At 41.3% G+C, this 17,832-nt stretch overlaps 1 protein-coding gene across 12 annotated transcripts in view; it reads right to left on the bottom strand.

Moving 5' to 3' along the window:
• The window catches only part of MAGI1 (membrane associated guanylate kinase, WW and PDZ domain containing 1), a 608,349-nt gene that overhangs the window by 71,166 nt on the left and 519,351 nt on the right, over positions 1 to 17,832 (bottom strand). For all 12 annotated transcript variants that reach the window (XM_087866868.1, XM_087866870.1, XM_087866871.1 and 9 more), the window contains 3 exons: positions 15,476 to 15,559; positions 10,716 to 10,898; positions 9,554 to 10,174 (listed from right to left, as the gene is read on the bottom strand). In XM_087866868.1, coding sequence (XP_087722994.1) covers positions 9,554 to 10,174; positions 10,716 to 10,898; positions 15,476 to 15,559 — 888 coding nt within the window. The remainder of the gene's footprint in view (positions 1 to 9,553; positions 10,175 to 10,715; positions 10,899 to 15,475; positions 15,560 to 17,832) is intronic.

The following is a 17,832-nucleotide window of genomic DNA, read 5'->3' as shown; positions in this document are numbered from 1 at the left end:
CAGGGCGTGATCCCAGCATTACGGGATCAAGCCCCACATCAGGCTCCTCCGCTATGAGCCTGCTTCTTCCTCTCCCACTCCCCCTGCTTGTGTTCCCTCTCTCGCTGGCTGTCTCTATCTCTGTCGAATAAATAAAATCTTTAAAAAAAAAATAAGTGGAATGCAGATGGGTAAGGAAGAAGTAAAACTTTCACTATTTGCAGATGACATCATACTATATACAGAAAATCCAAAAGATTCCACCAAAATATGGTGAAAACTGATAAAGTAATTCAGTAAAGTTGCAGGATACAAAATCAATCGACAGAAATCTGTTTTATTTCTATACACTAATAATGAAGTGGCCAAAAGAAATTAAGAAAACAATCCCATTTACAACTGTACCAAAAACAATTAGATACCTGGGAATAAACCTAACCAAAGAGGTGAAAGACCTGTATTCTGAAAACTATAAAACACTGATGAAAGACTTTGCAGACAACATAAAGAAATGGAGAGATATTTCTTACTCATGGAATGGAAGGACAAATATTGTTAAAAAGTCTATACTATCCAAAGCAATCTACACATTTTTTTGTAATCCCTATCAAAATACCAGCAGCATTTTTCACAGAACTATAACAAATAATTCTAAAACTTTTATGGAACCACAAAAGACCCTGAATTGCTCAAGCAATCTTGAAAAAGAAAAGGAAAGCTGGAGGTATCACAATTCCAGACTTCAAGCTACCTTACAAAGCTGTAATGATCAAGACAGTATGGTACTGGTACAACAATAGACACACAGATCAATGGAGCAGAAGAGAAAACCCGGAAATGGACCCACAACTATATGGTCAGCTTGTCTTTGACAAAGCAGGAAAGACTATCCAATGGGAAAAAGACAGTCTCTCCAACAAATGGTGTTGGGAAAATTGAACAGCAACATGCAAAAGAATGAAATTGGACCACTTTCTTACACCATGCAAAAAATAAATTCAAAATGGATGAAAGACCTAAATGTGAGAACCATAAAAATCCTAGAAGAGAGCACAGGCAGTAACCTCTTTGACATCGGCTGTCACAAGTTTTTTCCAGTTATGTCTCCTGAGGCAAGAGAAACAAAAGCAAAAATAAACTACTGGGACTACATCAAAATAAAAAGCTTCTGCACAGCAAAGGAAACAATCAACAAAACTAAAAGGCAAGCTACAGAATGGCAGAAGGTATTTGCAAATGACATATTCAACAAAAGGTTAGTATCCAAAATATATAAAGAACTTACAAAACTCAACACCCAAAAACCAAATCATCCAATTAAAAAACGGGCAGAAAACATCAACAAACATTTCACCAAAGACATATAAATGGCCAACAGACACATGAAAAGATGCTCAACATCACTCATCATCAGGGAAATGCAAATCAAAACCACAATGAGATATTACCTCACACCTGTCAGAATGGCTAAAATCAACAAAAGAAGAAACAACAGGTGTTAGTGAAGATGTGGAGAAAAAAGGACCCTGTTACACTGTTGGTGGGAATGCTGACCGGTAAAGCCACAGTGGGAAGCAGTACGGAGGGTCCTCAAAAAGTTAAAAATAGATCTACCCTATGATCCAGCAATCACACTACTGGGTATTTACCCAAAGAATACAAAAACACGAATTCAGAGGGATACCTGCACCCCTATGTTTATAGTAGCATTATCTGCAATAGCCAAGCTATAGAAACAGCCCAAGTGTCCATCAACTGATAAATGGATAAAGAAGATGTGGAAGCTATATACAATGGGATATGACTCAGCCATAAAAAAGAATGAAATCTTGCCATTTGCAAAGATGTGGATGGAGCGAGAGAGTATAAAGCTAAGTGAAATAAGTCAGAGACAAATACCGTATGACTTCACTCACAGGCGGAATTGAAGATGAGCAAAGGGAAAAAGAGAGAAAGACAAATTAAGAAATAGACTCGTAACTGTAGAGAGCGAACTGATGGTTACCGAGAGGAGGTGGGTGGGGGACAGATTAAACAGGTGACAGGGATGAAGGAGAGCACTGCGATGAGCAGCAGCTGATGTTAGGAAGTGCTGAATCACTCTGTCGTACCCCTGAAACTCATATAGCACTGTATGTTAACTGGACTTAAAATACAAACTTAAAACAATTCTTATAAAATTTAAAAACCAGAGTTCTCTTGAGGATCAGCATTTACAAAAACAAAGGGTCTGATGTTAATTCCTATTTCCCATTGAACATATGACCTTCTGAATGCCCACAATGGGCCAGGCATGATCTCAGGTGGTGGGGATGACATAGTGACTGAGACCAAGTCCCTGCTCTCAGGGAGGTCACAAGTAAGTGTGAGTGCCATGAGCGAGAAGCACAGGGCAGAAAGTGATGCTGGGGTTCTATGTGATTTGCTATGGGCAGGTTAGAGTCAACTTCTTGGAGGAAAGAACCTGTGAGCTGAAGCCTGAAGGATGTGAGTGGGAGAGCCCTGTGGCTTCCTTGAAGAAGAAACATTCAGAGAAAGAGAAGGGCAAGTGCTTAGGGCCTTGACATAGGACCTTGGAGCTGAACCTGGATGATGAGAAGTCGTTCTGACATGAGGACTGACGGGATTCAAATGACTTTCAATCACGCTAGTGGGAGAATAGACCACGGGAAGCTCTCGGATGGGCTACAAGGCCACTGCAAGGCCAGGCACCATATGATGGATGGCAGAGGCCAGGGAAGAAGTGGGAGGTAGGTGGAGCCGGGGCATGCAGAGAGGGACAGCAGACAGAACGTGCTGATGTGAATACGCAGAACTCTATCACGATCAGGATATCCTGAATTCCCCTTTTGGAGGCCTTGCAGCTCAATTTGAGAGATTCTGACAGTCACACACTTAAGCGGTGCAATTTGCAATTCATTCTCCAGCCCAAGACCAGAGGGCAAAGAGAAGAGGGGCACCTGACCACCCGGGCACACTCGGGCACACTGCTCACTGCAGTTCTAATTGCAATGGTTTTGCATCGCTTCAGAAGGAAAAACACACACACAATTATCTACTGCTAATGATGTGCTTAGATGAGGAGATTAGCTATTGCTTTTCCTATACGGATCAATGATGATTTAATGAACTAAATATCGTCGGTACATTCTGATGAAAAATTAAGTGGCATCAATTTGTCCACAGACTTCAGACCTTATTCATGACTTTATATGTAAGATATACTCCTTAATAGTTACAGTACTGAAGTCTCTCATTTATAAGCCAAGATGCTGTTTAGCATAGTGGTTAAGAGCCCAGTCTCTAGAACCCAAACTTTGGGGTTCAAACCCTGGCTTTGCCACCAGCCAGCTGCGTGATTCTGGGTCAATCACTGTCCTCTCTCTGGACCTCTGCAATCTTTGCTCCTAAATGGAGCTAAAGATTTTACTTACCTCATGGGGCTCTTTTAAATGATGATACAATGATACAATGATGTTTAGAGGCAACTACGCCTGGCACATGGTGGAAGTATTTACTGTTTTATCACAAGGGGTTTAATCAAGGCGGAGTCTTATACATACTTTTCCAACCAAACCAGAAATTTCCCCTTTGCTTTACATGAAGCAAATTCAGCCGTGACGCTGCAACACTGAAAGCAAACATCATTTCTTCATTTGTTTTCCTAGCGTAGGGGCTAGCAATCCCTGCCTTCCTTTCCCAGAGGACGCCACTCAGAATTCCAATGCAGACTGATGGCCATGCAAGGCAGTCATAACAATGGGGTGCAATGAGGTCTTATTTAAGTGTGTGTCTACACCATGGTAATAAGCCCGGCACATGCCAAGTACTCAATCAATGAGAGCAGGAACGTGATCATTACCATCACCACCACCACTTTCATATCTCATTTTTGGCTTTTAACGTCTCTATATCATGCTTCTAAAGGTATGAGGTGTGACTACGAAGCTGAATGAAATGGACCTTAGGAAAGACCAAGCAACCTGCTGCTTATAGACTTTAAAAGAAGGGTATTATTGAGAAGTGAAAATAACTGTTTAGTATTATAACCCGATTGTCCTCCAAGTTAGAGGTCATACAATCTAAACGGGAAAGATCCATGAGGGCAGGAGCCGAAGAGTGGTTGCAACTCTGGTTGTACATCAGAATCGCCCATGGCACTTCTACAAAAATACAAGATGCCTGGCGGTCACGCACTGTGCTTAATTTCGTACACATCTGGGCAGAGGGTTTTTTTTTTTAATTAAGATTTTATTTCACTTATTTGAGAGAGAGAAAGGGAGAAAGCGTGCGCAGTGTGCTGCGGGCACCAGCCAGGGAAGGGGCTGAGGGTGAAGGAGAAAGAGACTCCCTGCCAAGCGTGGAGCCTGATGTGGGGCTCAGTCTCAGGACTCTGAGATCATGACCTGAGTTGAAATCAAGAGTCAGATGCTTAAGTGACCAAGCCACCTAGTTGTCCCACCCCCTGCTTTTTTAAAATAAAAAGCCAGCCCTTCCCAGTTGCTTCTGATACTAGATAATACTAGTAAAACACCACTGATTTATTGCGATTACTTCTATGCCAGCAATTAGCACAAATGCTATCTTATCTCCATCATGCACATGCAAATTAAGTATTATTATTCCCATTTTTTTCAGATGACTTGCCTAAGGTCTCAAAGCAAGGAAAGTAGGACCTGGGATTGAAACTTGCATCATCTGGCTCTAGAATCTTGTGCTCTTTTCTCTATACATCCCTTAAAAACAGTTTGTTAAAAGGGAGAAAACAGGAATTACCACTAAGACACTCAAGATTCAAGATCAGCTTCATGCACGTTTGCAGCTGCTAACCAGCAAGCATATGATCTCCCGAGATCAGAACGTCAGGAAAGGAACAAAGAGAATGACCGACTTAAAAAACGTGAACCTGAAGCTGGCACCTGTGAATACCCCACACAGAGATTTAGCAAAAAGATGTCATGAGCTGTGAGTACCATCACAGAAGATCAGCAAAAACGGTGAGAACCTCAGAGCAGTTGCTGGGAGTGAGGCTAAAGCCTTAAAACTTTGGTCACATCTCTCAAGCTGAGAGTCTGATTAAAAAGGGGGCGGGAGGAATTGTTAGAAATGAGACAACAGGCCCAACATGGAGTCACTTATGCTAAGCACAGTATCACCAAACTGAGACTTAAAACTTAGTTACCTTTGGGCCTCTCCCAGGAATGAAATCTTCAACCATTCTGTCTGGAATTACCTGGTCAGCACTAGTGAGGTAACCTGCCTGACAGACGTCTGCCTTCCCCTAAAGGAAGGTGAACTTACCACAACCAACTTGCTTTGTCCTACTCTTTTCTGCACACAAAAGCCTTCCATTTTGTACAGCTCCTCAGAGCTCCATTCTCTATGCTAGGTGGGATGCTACCTGATTCATGAATCACTGAAAAAAGCCAGTAAAAGCTTTAAAATGTGCTCAGTTGAATTCTGTTTTTTAACACAGCAGTGACACCATTTTGTGCATAAAGGCAGAGCCAAAAAGGGTCGCTCTGAGGATGATCTAGTTCAAAACATTCCTTTTGTTGATAAAGGAATGAGTCTCTGGGCAGGAGCAGTAACCTGGACAGAGGGGTAGAGCAGCTAAGAGCAGAGGGGGGACTAGTGGTGGGCTCCTGACACCCCCAGGTCAGCCTTCTTTTCAATACACACTTTCTCTTAAAAGCAAAACATATGTTCTCCACTTTCTCAGTTTTGCCAAATCTTGAAACACAGTATTATGACTCAACCCAGAATTACATTTTAAAGAGTGTCCCACGTACTAATTGGAGCGAATTAGCGAAATATATAACAAAATACAGACAGAGGCATGTAGTTATGTTACATATAATATCCTTTTTTTAAAAAAAGCAAAGCAGGGGCGCCTGGGTGGCTCAGTCGTTAAGTGTCTGCCTTCGGCTCAGGGCGTGATCCCAGCGTTCTGGGATCGAGCCCCACATCGGGCTCCCTGCTCCGCTGGGAGCCTGCTTCTTCCTCTCCCACTCCCCCTGCTTGTGTTCCCTCTCTCGCTGGCTCTCTCTATCTTTGTTGAATAAATAAATAAAATCTTAAAAAAAAAAAAAAAAGCAAAGCAAAACAAAACAAAAACTTCTACGGGACAAAGTATCTTCCGTAAATTAAAAAAAAAACACTATTTTTTAAAAAATAGTAATCATCTTCTAGCATAATTTTCCAACACCTCAAAGAAAGTCTCTAGATTCACAGTGGCGTCAGGCAACAGGCTCTCTGAAAGCAAATACTATGTAAAAGTAAAATAAATAAAAAGTAGTCTCCCAACTGCACGGCAGAAGAAGGAGGAGGAAAGGAAGTGCCATGGGAAGATGGGGAGCCAGGCCTAGGAAGAAGGTAGTGCCCCATGAACAATGTGACTGACGGACCAGGAGACAAGGGCATGTTGACAGAGAAGAGACCTGTAAATATATCAGTAGCAGTCCCAGCTGCCAGAGCAAGTGGGTGGGCACCCCCACCAACTCCAGGCTTGACCCAGGAAACTGTCTCATCCCAGAAATTTACAAACGATATTCCAACCTCTTCTTGATTTCCAGCTTGGGGAAAAACAAATACCAAAAATCAAAATGTCCCCAATCTTGACAAGAACACATATCAAAAATGAGGAGACTGAGAATTAAAACAAAATATAAAGGTAGCTAGTTCTGCCCCAAAGTAGAAAAGGCCAGTTCTTTAAAGCATTGAAAGCCTCATCCTCAAGATTTGAATTCCCAAGACTCACAAGAATCATGAGTTTATCAATCTGCTTACTAGCAGCTTTGACAGAAATGAGATTCATTAGAAAGAATCAGTGAAGTGGCCATTTACTTTCTCATTCAACCTAGATGCTGTCTTTGTTGCTTCACCAAACCTCCTCATTGACACCCCCACCATACAGGAGTGGTGATTAAAATGTCAGCCTGAGTTCCAATAACTAATATACGGCAGAAACAAATATATTTATATGCTTCCTAGAAAGATTAATAGTAGCTGGTGCTGGCCTACCAAATGCAGATGTACCAACTTTCCGTCCAATACATAAATCAACCACAAGGCAGATGGTGTATTTTAAAGACTGGTGATGTTATAGTGATTTTAAATTACTCAGGTTCTGGAATAAACTATGTAGATGTTGACTAATGTGGCAATATATTCTGGATCTTTCCATGTTAATTTAAGTTTATAAAATGTAATGGTGTTAACAAAAAGGTCTTAGAAATTAAGGAGAATGCAAACATATTTGAAATCAAGGGGTATGTTTCTATAAGCAGTTGTTTGGTAGTTTGGGCATATTCGTTACAAAATGGTTCCAGTAACTGTGGTAAGTTAGTTTGCTGTAAGGAGACTTTATTTTTTGGTCTCCTTAAAGTGAATCTAATAAAAAAGAATGAAATGACAAATGAAATGAAGGAGCATATAAATCAGGTAGGAGAACAGGATGGTTTGTGACCAACAAATGAGCAGTGGCTAAATCAGAAATCACCCTGATGGACCAAGAACCACTGACGTGTTCAAGTTGCTGGCCACAGAAATCAGCAATTATGCAAAAACTCATGTTACTCAGAGTTAAGTCGGACAGAGCAATGAACTGGAAACCACAGATTTGAGCTGAACTTCTCAGTCACATTATGGACTGGCACCTTCCTACCTTTCAAGGACATGGTAAAAGTGAGATGAGAGGCATATGCGGGTTTGAAAAGTGCTTTGTAAATTGCCAGCTTATTCATAAGTATGAGGTATTGTCACTGTCGTCGTTGTCATCATCATCACCATCACCACCGCCACCACCATCATCATCACCAACACTTCATCATTCTGAAGCTCAAGTCACTTTCTACTACATTTTAGTCAATGTTGAAAAAACAATGATCTGTGCAGTCAAGTTTTCTAGGTATAAGAAGAGATTTCAAAATGGTGCCACTGCAGACAGGTTAAAAAATTAAATTTGCACAATGGCTTTTATAACTTTTTAAGAAGGGTTGGCTGAGCATTTCAGTTCACACAGACAGTTGCTCTAAATTTTGGATTTCCTTCCAACGACCCCAGTCATTTTGACCACAGAACACACAACTTCATGAGAGCATGAGAACACAGATGCTGTGACACATAAGAGCTCCTCTGTTGCAATGGAACCAAGAGGAAATAAAAGTCGAGTTCCTGATCTCTTCTCAGATGGCCAGAATATGTTGTGCATGAAACAAATCGTGTTGGCAAAGACTGAGGGAACAACCAATCTCAGGCCCATGGTGTGAGGTGATCAATCAACACTAGTCACAAGTACATATCCGGGAGCAAGACATTTAAACAGTGTGGAAAATATTTCTCAGTGTGAGGTCCTGGGAGTTCTCGGTGGGGCAGAGGAAAGGGATGCAGGCAGAGGAAAGAAGACAGTCTAATGTCTCAAGAGTTAGAATAGATTTCTCTGAGATTCTTCACCACTTCATTAAAATGTGGGTATGTTGAGATATGTTCTTCATATGATCGGTGGAGAGCTATCGTTCCTAAGTATAAATAATTGCATACCCATTCATTCAGTATCTTTTCACTCATTAATGCCTAGCATGAGTCAGATATTGTGTTAAATGCTGGGGATACAACTATCAACATGTAGACATGAGCCCTGCTTTATGGATCTTATTTCTAGTAAACAAGAGCAACAAAGAAAAATAACTAAATAAATACAAAAAACAATGACTTGTGGTGACAATAATAATGATGTGATAAAGGCTATGAAAAAGTGGGGTGCTGCAGTAAAGATTACAAGGAACTGGGGGACTATTTATTTATTTATTTATAAAAAGGATTTATTTATTTCTTTGAGAGACAGAGCACAAGCAGGGGGAGGAGGAGAGGAAGAGGGAGAGACAAGCAGACTCCCTGCTGAGCAGGAAGCCCAAGGTGGGGCTCAATCCCAGGACCCTGAGCTCATGACCTGAGCTGAAGTCAGATGCTTAACTGACTGAGCCACCCAGGTGCCCCTGGGGGACTACTTTAAATAGGTAATCAAAGAAGCCCTCTCACAGGAGGAGACTTGAATGAGATTGAGCCAGCCAAGTGAATAGCTGGGGAAAGAGCATTCCAAGGAGAGGGAAGAGGAAGTGCAAAGGCCCTGAGACAGCCAGGGCTCGGAGCACTAAAGGCACTTTGGAAAAGAAGCCAGGTGGCTAGAGCATAGGTGACGAGGGGAGAGGAGTGTGAGATGAGGTTGGAAGAGTAGCCAAGAGCCACATTTTGTAAGCACACTGTGCAGGCCAGGTTCAGAAGAGTAAATATAGAAATATAAACGTATTAATGGTTTTTTAAAAGCACAATGTGATTTACATTTAAAAGTATCACTCTGGCCGCGCATGTATAACATAATATATAAACACAACCTTTATTCTATAGAGGCTACCACGTGGTGGAAATAGAAGGCATTAAATATTTAAATAAACATGATCTTAAAGAGCAGACATTTACAAAGCCCCCCAAAAGCTACCTGAAGACTGGTAAATTAAACAATGGATTCTGGGTTTTAAAAAAAAGAAAAATAATAGAACAAAAGAAATCTGCATACCTCCTCGTTGCACCAACAATGTGACCTCACTTCCCTTTGGACATTCGATCAGCATATCCACGACCTGGTTGTGGGTCAGAGCCTGCACGTTCTTCTTATTAACTTCCACTATAAGATCCCCTTCTTTCAGACCGCGGCACCTTGGACTGTCCACAATCTGTTTCACTCTTTGGCCACCGCCACCAGGACTGTCTGCGATAGTAAAGCCAAAGCCCATTGGCCCTTTGACTATATGAACAGTTATGAGTTCTGGCTGAGTGGCTATGGAGGAAGCCAAAGAGACAGTGTCATTGGGGTAACCATGGGAACCATTTGACGCCACGTCAGCAGGGCTGCTTGGCCTGGCATCCTTCATGCCATTGACTTTGCCTGTTTTACTGCTGTGACTAGCTGGTGAATCATAGGTCTCTTGCCCATTCACAATAATTGGTTCTTTATCCAAAATGGCCACCGAGGTCACTAAACTCGTATTGGGGTCATCTGGGTCAAAAGGCAACGGGTAACCTCGGCAGAGTTCAAGGTCCACGCTGGCACCAATGGGAATGGACTGGAAGATTTTCACAACTTGTGCATGTGTGTGTCCCAAAACACAGGTGTCGTTCACGCTGACAATGACATCTCCTGCAAAAGAGAAGAGTTTGGGGGTTAAAAAAAAATGGTGGCAAAAAAAAGTTCTATCAACATTATAAGACCCTACCAATAGGAAGCTGAACTGAAACTGGATTTGGGGGTGGTATCATGGGGCATAAAGAGACTTCTTCTATTACTTCTTTCAACTGCTAATACAGCATTCTCGTAGCATCTAGTGTCTTCTCTGCTAATGAGAATATAATGATCATTGAAAGAACATTGTGATTTCTTCTAAAAAAAAGTCTCGCTGCAGAAATCCAAGTTTAGAATTCTTCTATTCAGACAGATCTAAATTTTTAGTAAATTAGCACTCTACTGTATTCAATCACACCCTAACAGTACTCCAAAGTTCAAATGGCTTCAAAGTTCTGCATCTCTACCAGGAATGCATTTCTGTAGTGGGGGAATCTTGCTGACTCAGAGTTTTTAAAAATCACTTATAAAGTCACACAATCATGATGTTTGCTCTCATTCAGGTGCTGGGTGGCAGTCTCACCACACAGGAAACGCGAGGGCCATGTGGCATCTCTACCTGTTTCCATCTTGCCATCCAGTGCGGCAGGACCATCCAGGACCAAGCTCTTGATCTGCAGAAACTCGTCAGGTTCATCCCCTCCAACAACCGTGAAGCCAAAGCCACGACTGCTTTTCCGCAGCTTCGTGTGAATGAACTTGCCTTTCAACTCAGAAGGGTTTCGTGTAAAAAAGGGTTTGCCTGGATGAAAACAAGAAGAGCATAAGGAACGTCACCATGAGTGAAAAGATGAGTTAAATAAGAAATGACACAACTTCTGGGTAATTCTCTGAGCTCCTGTGCTTAAGGTGTCTTAGGAAAGTCCTCTCTTGATTGCAGTAATAAGGGGGCTCCCAGACCCCTTTGTTTAAGAAGTGGGATATGGTACCTATAGTGCTATAGTGGTATCTTCAGCATGAAGATCTGAAGGAAAACAAGAGAAAAATGGACCGGGTGTCCATCATCTGAAACACTTCTTCGTTTCAGTTCACGTAGTTCGACAGCAACCGGGCTGCTACAAGGTATTCACAGAAGATCAAATGGGTCTTTGTGTCTTCTGTTTTGCTACAGTTTATAGTTTGCAATACAACTTCCAGTGTGTTGCCTTGGGCTTGGCTTCTACTTATAAAACCAATATAGCAAAAGCTTTTTTTTTCTAATCAAACAGAAAACACATTCTGAAAATACATAGACAATACCAGGAAACATATGGTCACAAAGAATAACTTGATAAAAACACAGAATCACTACTTTCAAAATTAGAAGAGCCATTACTTTAGAACTGAATTCTAAATTTAAGTCATTTTTCCTATTAATTTTCATCTTTTAACAATTTGTAAAATAGCCCAGACATGTCCACTACTAAAATTTATTGTTTAAAAAAAGTTGAGGACATGTGGCTTAGAATATTTTTTTAAAAATCCAAAACATTTAAACTAAATGAAATAGTTACTAACAATAGCCATACAGCTCCGAATTCAGTTGTCTTATCTGAAATAAATTAATAGCTATACAGCTAAATGACTTCTAAACATGCTACCTACAGTTTTAGTGAGTTTTCCCGATGATATGCACAATAACATTTTGTACACAAACCAAAATTTTTGGTTTTGTTAGGCATTTCTCTATAACTGAGAAACCTACTAGAATTTCTCTGGATACCCCAAACGGTGGACATAATTTCATGTCTAGACTTTTTAAACTCTCCTAATTATACTTCCTATCTCCTGTTTTCTGCTTGCCACAGTCCCCCCATCTGCCCTATTTCTCTTCTATCAAAAGTGTTACCCAAACAAAAACAAAACACCCAGGAGAAAAAGTCTCCGTATACCCCTGCACCAGAGTCTGGCACCCAGGAGAAAGAAAGTTATTTTTGGTTAGCTATAGCGAAAAAGCCTTTTTCAAAAGGTCTCTGGGCACACATACAATTTTTAATTGCATATTTCAAAAGTTTCCGGCTCTCAAAAAAGCTCTTTTAAATTGCGCAGAGTCACAGCTCTACTCACGAACCTCCCCCCCTCGCTAGGGCAGTCCCCAGGCTGGTGGGGAGCTTGACAAACTACAGACCTGTCACTATGGCTAAAGAAAGACAAGACTTTGGAGCATTCACCATGCAAGGTCGTCAGCCAAGACATCAGAAAGGTGGTGTCAAGGGCCCTCGGGGCTTGTGGGGATACAGCTGCCACGGCAATTATCAGATGGAAAATTAAGGACGGGGGTGCGTGTGAATAGCCTACATCCTTAAGGCAGGGGCAGCTAGGGGGTTCGGAGAGCGTGAAGGGAAATACATTTCAGTTATACAGAGACAGCGCCAGCCATCACCTTCTCAGCGAGGCTTACTTACTCTGACCATCTTATTAAAAATTGCAATACTCCTCCAACATACCCCAGCCCCCTTTCCTGTTTTATGTCTGTCTTAGCATTTGTCGCCATCCAACACAATAGACATTGTTATGTATCAGTTTGGTGATCTGTCTCATTCTCGCCTGTCCTGTGCACAAAGGGCACTGCAGGTGAACACACATACAACCACTGCAGTGTAAGCTCCAGAGGATTTCTGCTTGTATACCTGGGGTGTAGAACACTGCCCAATTCATTGTATGTGCTCCAAACCTGTGCGCCGAATCAATGAATGAATGAACAACGGCACAAAGAAAGGAGATGTAACGTGTCTTTGCGAAGGCGGGAAAAAGGTGGGGGGGTGTTTAAGCTTCTCACCCTTATTAGAGGCAAAGTTAGAAAATGCGAAGAAAACGTGCCTGGCAGTTTAACTGAATGAATTTTTTTTAAAGCCATTAGCATATTTTGAACTTAGAATGTTTTCAACTTAATAGAGACAATGAGCAGAGCTTTGAAATGACACCGCTGTCTTCCTTTCTCAATGCTTAACTAGGGAGGGAAGATCACAGGGTTTCACGTTCATGCACATTTTATGATGTGTCGTGTATGGGTGGGTCATCAGTTAACGGAGCCTTGGGAAAGAAGCGATTTTCTCCCCGCAAGCAGTGGCATTTGGAGCTCTCTGCTGCAGCCCTGTGGTACATGTCATTTTCTCAGAGATCCTGGCCTGCGGACAAGTCACCAGTTGTATGATCTCGTTATGTAGGAGAATCGCCCGAGCAGCTCCTTTTTTAAAGGTACTCATGAATAGGGCCTATTCTAAACTCAATCAGGATCTCTGGGTCTTGGCCCAAAATTCTGCTCTTGGGACAACCCTCAAGAACTTGCTTCCCAGCCAGACTGGCATGATTCTGAGTAGCAGTGCGTGAATACCCGGGACCCGTGATGTCCAGAAGCACGTTCTGTGACAAAGACAATGCTCCATAGGTGCCCTGTCCGATACGGCAGTCACTAGTCACGCGGAGCTCTTGAGCCCTTGAAATGGGGCTAGTGGAAGTGAGGAACTGAATTTGGAATTTTTTAATTGTAATGGATTTAAATGGCAACATGTAGCCAGTGGCATCCGTAATTAGATGGCACAGATTTAGACTATGCAGTGAGGTGTCCCCTTGCCCCCCACACAAAGACAAAAAAAACAAAAAAACAAAAACGGTTTTAGCCCAAAGTGTAATTGCTCCTAATGACAATTAGGATTTGGATTGGGCGCTCTACTCCTCACTGGCTGTGTGGCCTTGGGCAAGTCGCTAAAGGTCTCTCTGCCTGAGCATTGCGTGTGTAAATGGAGGTAATGGTGGTACCAATCTCACTATTTAGGCAAGTTGTAAGGAATACCCGTGGCACATAATATATGTGGGGTGTGCCTGGTAAATAAAGACAGCCCCAGTAAATGGGCGTTGTTCTTTTGGAAGATGGTGGTGGTGAAGTGGGTACAGTGGAGGGATGGCTACAGAAATCTCTCTCTCTAAGCACCAACTGGAATTAGAGAGTTTTCCTAAGAGCAACTCTCTTGAACCTGATCACTGGCTAGGATTGGAAGTGCACTCCTGATCAAAGGAAAAGTTTTGCTGAGTGGTGCATTTAGCAAAATCCATACCAAACAGTCTAACCGAGTTAGCCACACGGCTTCTTCCTGAGAGTCCCACAGGCTGCTGGATCAGGACACTTCACCAGCAGGCATAGAAGGAAGACAGCGGGAGGCGGCAGAAGGAATTTTATATTTAAAAAATACTGAGGAGGCCACAATTATGTTGTCATTAATGTTATTAGCTGCTGTGTTCTATCTTTATTAAAACCATTAGCATCATAAAAAATGTGCATCTAAGCCAGGAGAAATTATTTTACATAAACTGGTATTATTACCAATCTCTGGACATGATCGGTTAACAAGGAAACAACTTCTTTCTCGTTTTTCTACTTATCTTTTTATATCTAACACAACAATACCTCTTTAAAAATGCCCAGAGAATGAAGACGAACTTTAGTGTTTTTAACAGGTCTGTACCACAAACATTCCCCAACTTTATTGAATATAATGCCTGTTCTATTTTTCTTATTTAAAAGAAAAAAAAAAAAAAACAGAACAAAAAACCTCCCAAATCTTCCCTATCATTTAAGAGTAATGAGGCCTGAAAGTAGCAAGATTCTAGATTCTACCAATTTTCAAAAATGAACCTCTCTAGGGGTTCCTACTATTTGTGAATGTAAATGAGTGAGACCCAATGAAACATTATAAAAGAAGCATAAATGCCAAACTACAGCAAGAATAGGAGATGAGCATTTAGAAGATAATAACATCAAATGATTTCATAACTAAAAGAAAATCTTGGTCAAAAGCAAATAGGTTGACTAGGATCTTGAAATATCTCATGCTGACTTTTCTATTTATCTTATTTTAGCCTAATACTAAATATCTGTAGTCTCTAAATCAGTGATTTACAACTCTGGGATTACTACTCCCCCACCCCCCACCGCTGCCGCCACCCCAGGGGCATTGGGCGGGCAATGGCTGAGGACATTTTTAGTTGTCATGACCGGGGGAGGGGTGCCACTGGCCTGGGATGCTGCAGACCATCTTACAATGCACAGGACAGGCCCCACACACCACAAAGAACTATCTGGCCCAACATATCAACCGTGCTGAGGGTAAGAAACCCTAATGGCAATTAGTCATCATTTTCAGAGCATTACAATTACCTGAAGAAATTTACACAAAAAAAGTTTTCATTGTTCTTGGCAAGTTTGATTAACAATACATTTAGAATTTCTAACCTTATGGTTTTCACTCTCAAAGGAATGACGTGGGAGCTACGAATTCCTTCAAAAAAATTTTTAAAAAAATTTTTGAGCCTAAACACCTAGCCATTATAAAAACACCTTACCCTGAAGCGGAGCTTCTCTGGCTGGCTCCGGATTGCTTGGGGGAATAACAGGAGGCACGAGCGATGAATGATCTTCCGTCCATTCTAAAAGAAAAAGAAACAATGTCCTGTTTTTTCTTCCAGCTACTAGTCAACTCACTCAGGGTTCACCTTCTTAATTATACAACTATCCAAACCAATAAAACCAAGCACGGAGAGCTTAGACTGAAAAAAAAAATCACAACTGACCCCACTCTTTGTTAAGGACATCAAGTTCTCTCTCTCTGTGTCTCTGCGTATGCATCTGTCTCTTTCTCTCTTAAGGCCATTGATTGTCTGTGTCTCTACTAAGAACTTTGTCTGACCTTTCTCCTAAGACCTTTGAGGAAAGAGATATTGTGATATGAACAATAAAAACTTCAGTTCTCTCTGGCTGGAGAGTCCAAAGTGAGATCAAGTAAAAAATATCAGGAAAGATATACAATCAACTGATTCCTGCCCAATACGGGAAAAATTTCTCTAATGCAACCGAACCATGGGCTGAGCTGCTGAAACTTGCTCATCTGAGGTGGGAAAGGTGATTTCAGGAGCTGCCTGAAGTGCTATCCCCTAACCATCTCTCAAACCCAAATGGGACCCATCACCAACACTCCTGTGTCCTAACTGCATTCCTACTCACCTTGGAGGCCCAGAAATAACTCACTGTGAGTGACTCTTGAGATGTACATAGTCACTTTCCAGATAAGCTAATACATTCAACTGTACACTCCCACTCCCCAAAGAGCACTTCCTAAAGCTACAAAGTTTCACCAGCTCGGAAAAAAAAATTTTTTAAGACATTTTTTTAAACAGAAAAGAGATGAGGGTAGAAAGGAGAACTTTCGTATAGGTGCGTACACACACACACACACACACACACACACACACACACAGAGATACACCTGTGCACGCTCTATCTGACATACAGTCTAGGGGGTGCCTGGCTGGCTCAGTTGGTAGAGCATGCAACTCTTGATCTTGGAATCATGAATTCTAGCCCCATGTTGGGTGTAGAACTTACTTAAAAAAACAAGAAAAAAAAAAGCACAACAGTAAAATACAATCTATGGCAGTGGCTGGCCACCTATGGCTTCTAGGCCGAATTGGCCCTAATGTCTACTTGTATACAACTTTCAAGCCAAGGATGGTTTTTCTATTTTTAAACGGTTGAAAAAAATTAAAATGGGAAATACTTTGTAACACATGAAAATTACACGGAGTTCAAATTTCAATGTTCATATATAATGTTTTACTGGAACACAGCTGCAACTATTCATTTGCATATCGTGTATAGGAGCTTTCATACTTTAAGGGCAGAGATGAACAGCTGTAATAGAGACTGTAGGAACAACAGAGCCTAAAATATCCACTAGCTGGCCATTTACAGAAAAGGTTTACCAACTTCTAGTCTGTGGTCTATATTTATTATATTCAATATTATAATAAGAAAAGTATTATATTTGATTTTCCTGTATTTGCTATTTACACATTATATGTTGAGGGTTAATAGCCTATCATTTTAAAAGGCTGCAATGAAAAACTAAAAAAAAAACCCTATTAATAAATAGATGACTGTTAATAAACAGATCTATTAATAAAAAGATGGCTAAATGAAGTGGAGAGATTCCTAATATGGAAAATTATGCAGCCCTTATAAATTAGAGGGTAAATAATCTTTATCAACCAGCTTTCAAATATGTGTAAGAAATAAATTTAAATGAGAAAATGAGGTCACAAAGCTAATATATATACGTGTATATGTATGCGTGCACGTACACACACATATCAGTTATGGTTTGATTTTTGTTAAAATATGCATGTATGTACAATCCTAGAAAGATACTGCACAGTGTTTATCATTGAGAACGGGATGGGAGCCAGCAGGGGAGAACTTAATATTCTCTATTCTTGAACTGTTCATATTTTTGTAAAAAGCATGAATTAACTTATGGTTCTTAAAAAGCATTCAAAATGACCAGCTTTTTCTGATTCCTACATGTCACATTCCTAAAATTAGAAGTTCATTTCATACGCAGGAACTCCTCTTAAAGTGCTCAGAGCAGTCTGGATTTAGACACCAGTTGGTATTATAAACATTATGGGGCAACAGAAAGTTCTCCAGTGTGACGACAGCCTATTTCTAAATTAAAGTGGAGAGTGGGGGGGCCTTGGGATTGCACGCCCTCCCCCCCCCCCAGCTGTCTAGGTTCCGGGGAAGGGAGCTCCAGCAGAAGCTCGGTCATCCACGCCCTGCAGGAGTTCAGGTCTGCTGCAAGGCGGGACGACGTGAACACAGAGGCCGGTTCTGACCACACGGGGGTGTCAGCGCCCAGGCTTCG

The sequence above is a fragment of the Ursus americanus genome, chromosome 14, assembly GCF_024610735.1.
Source record: "Ursus americanus isolate L20-20 chromosome 14, mUrsAme1.1.p, whole genome shotgun sequence".
In the NCBI taxonomy this organism is placed as follows: domain Eukaryota; kingdom Metazoa; phylum Chordata; class Mammalia; order Carnivora; family Ursidae; genus Ursus; species Ursus americanus.
The sequence above is the reverse complement of the archived record's forward strand: the minus strand, read 5'-3'. Positions and strand labels throughout refer to the sequence as shown.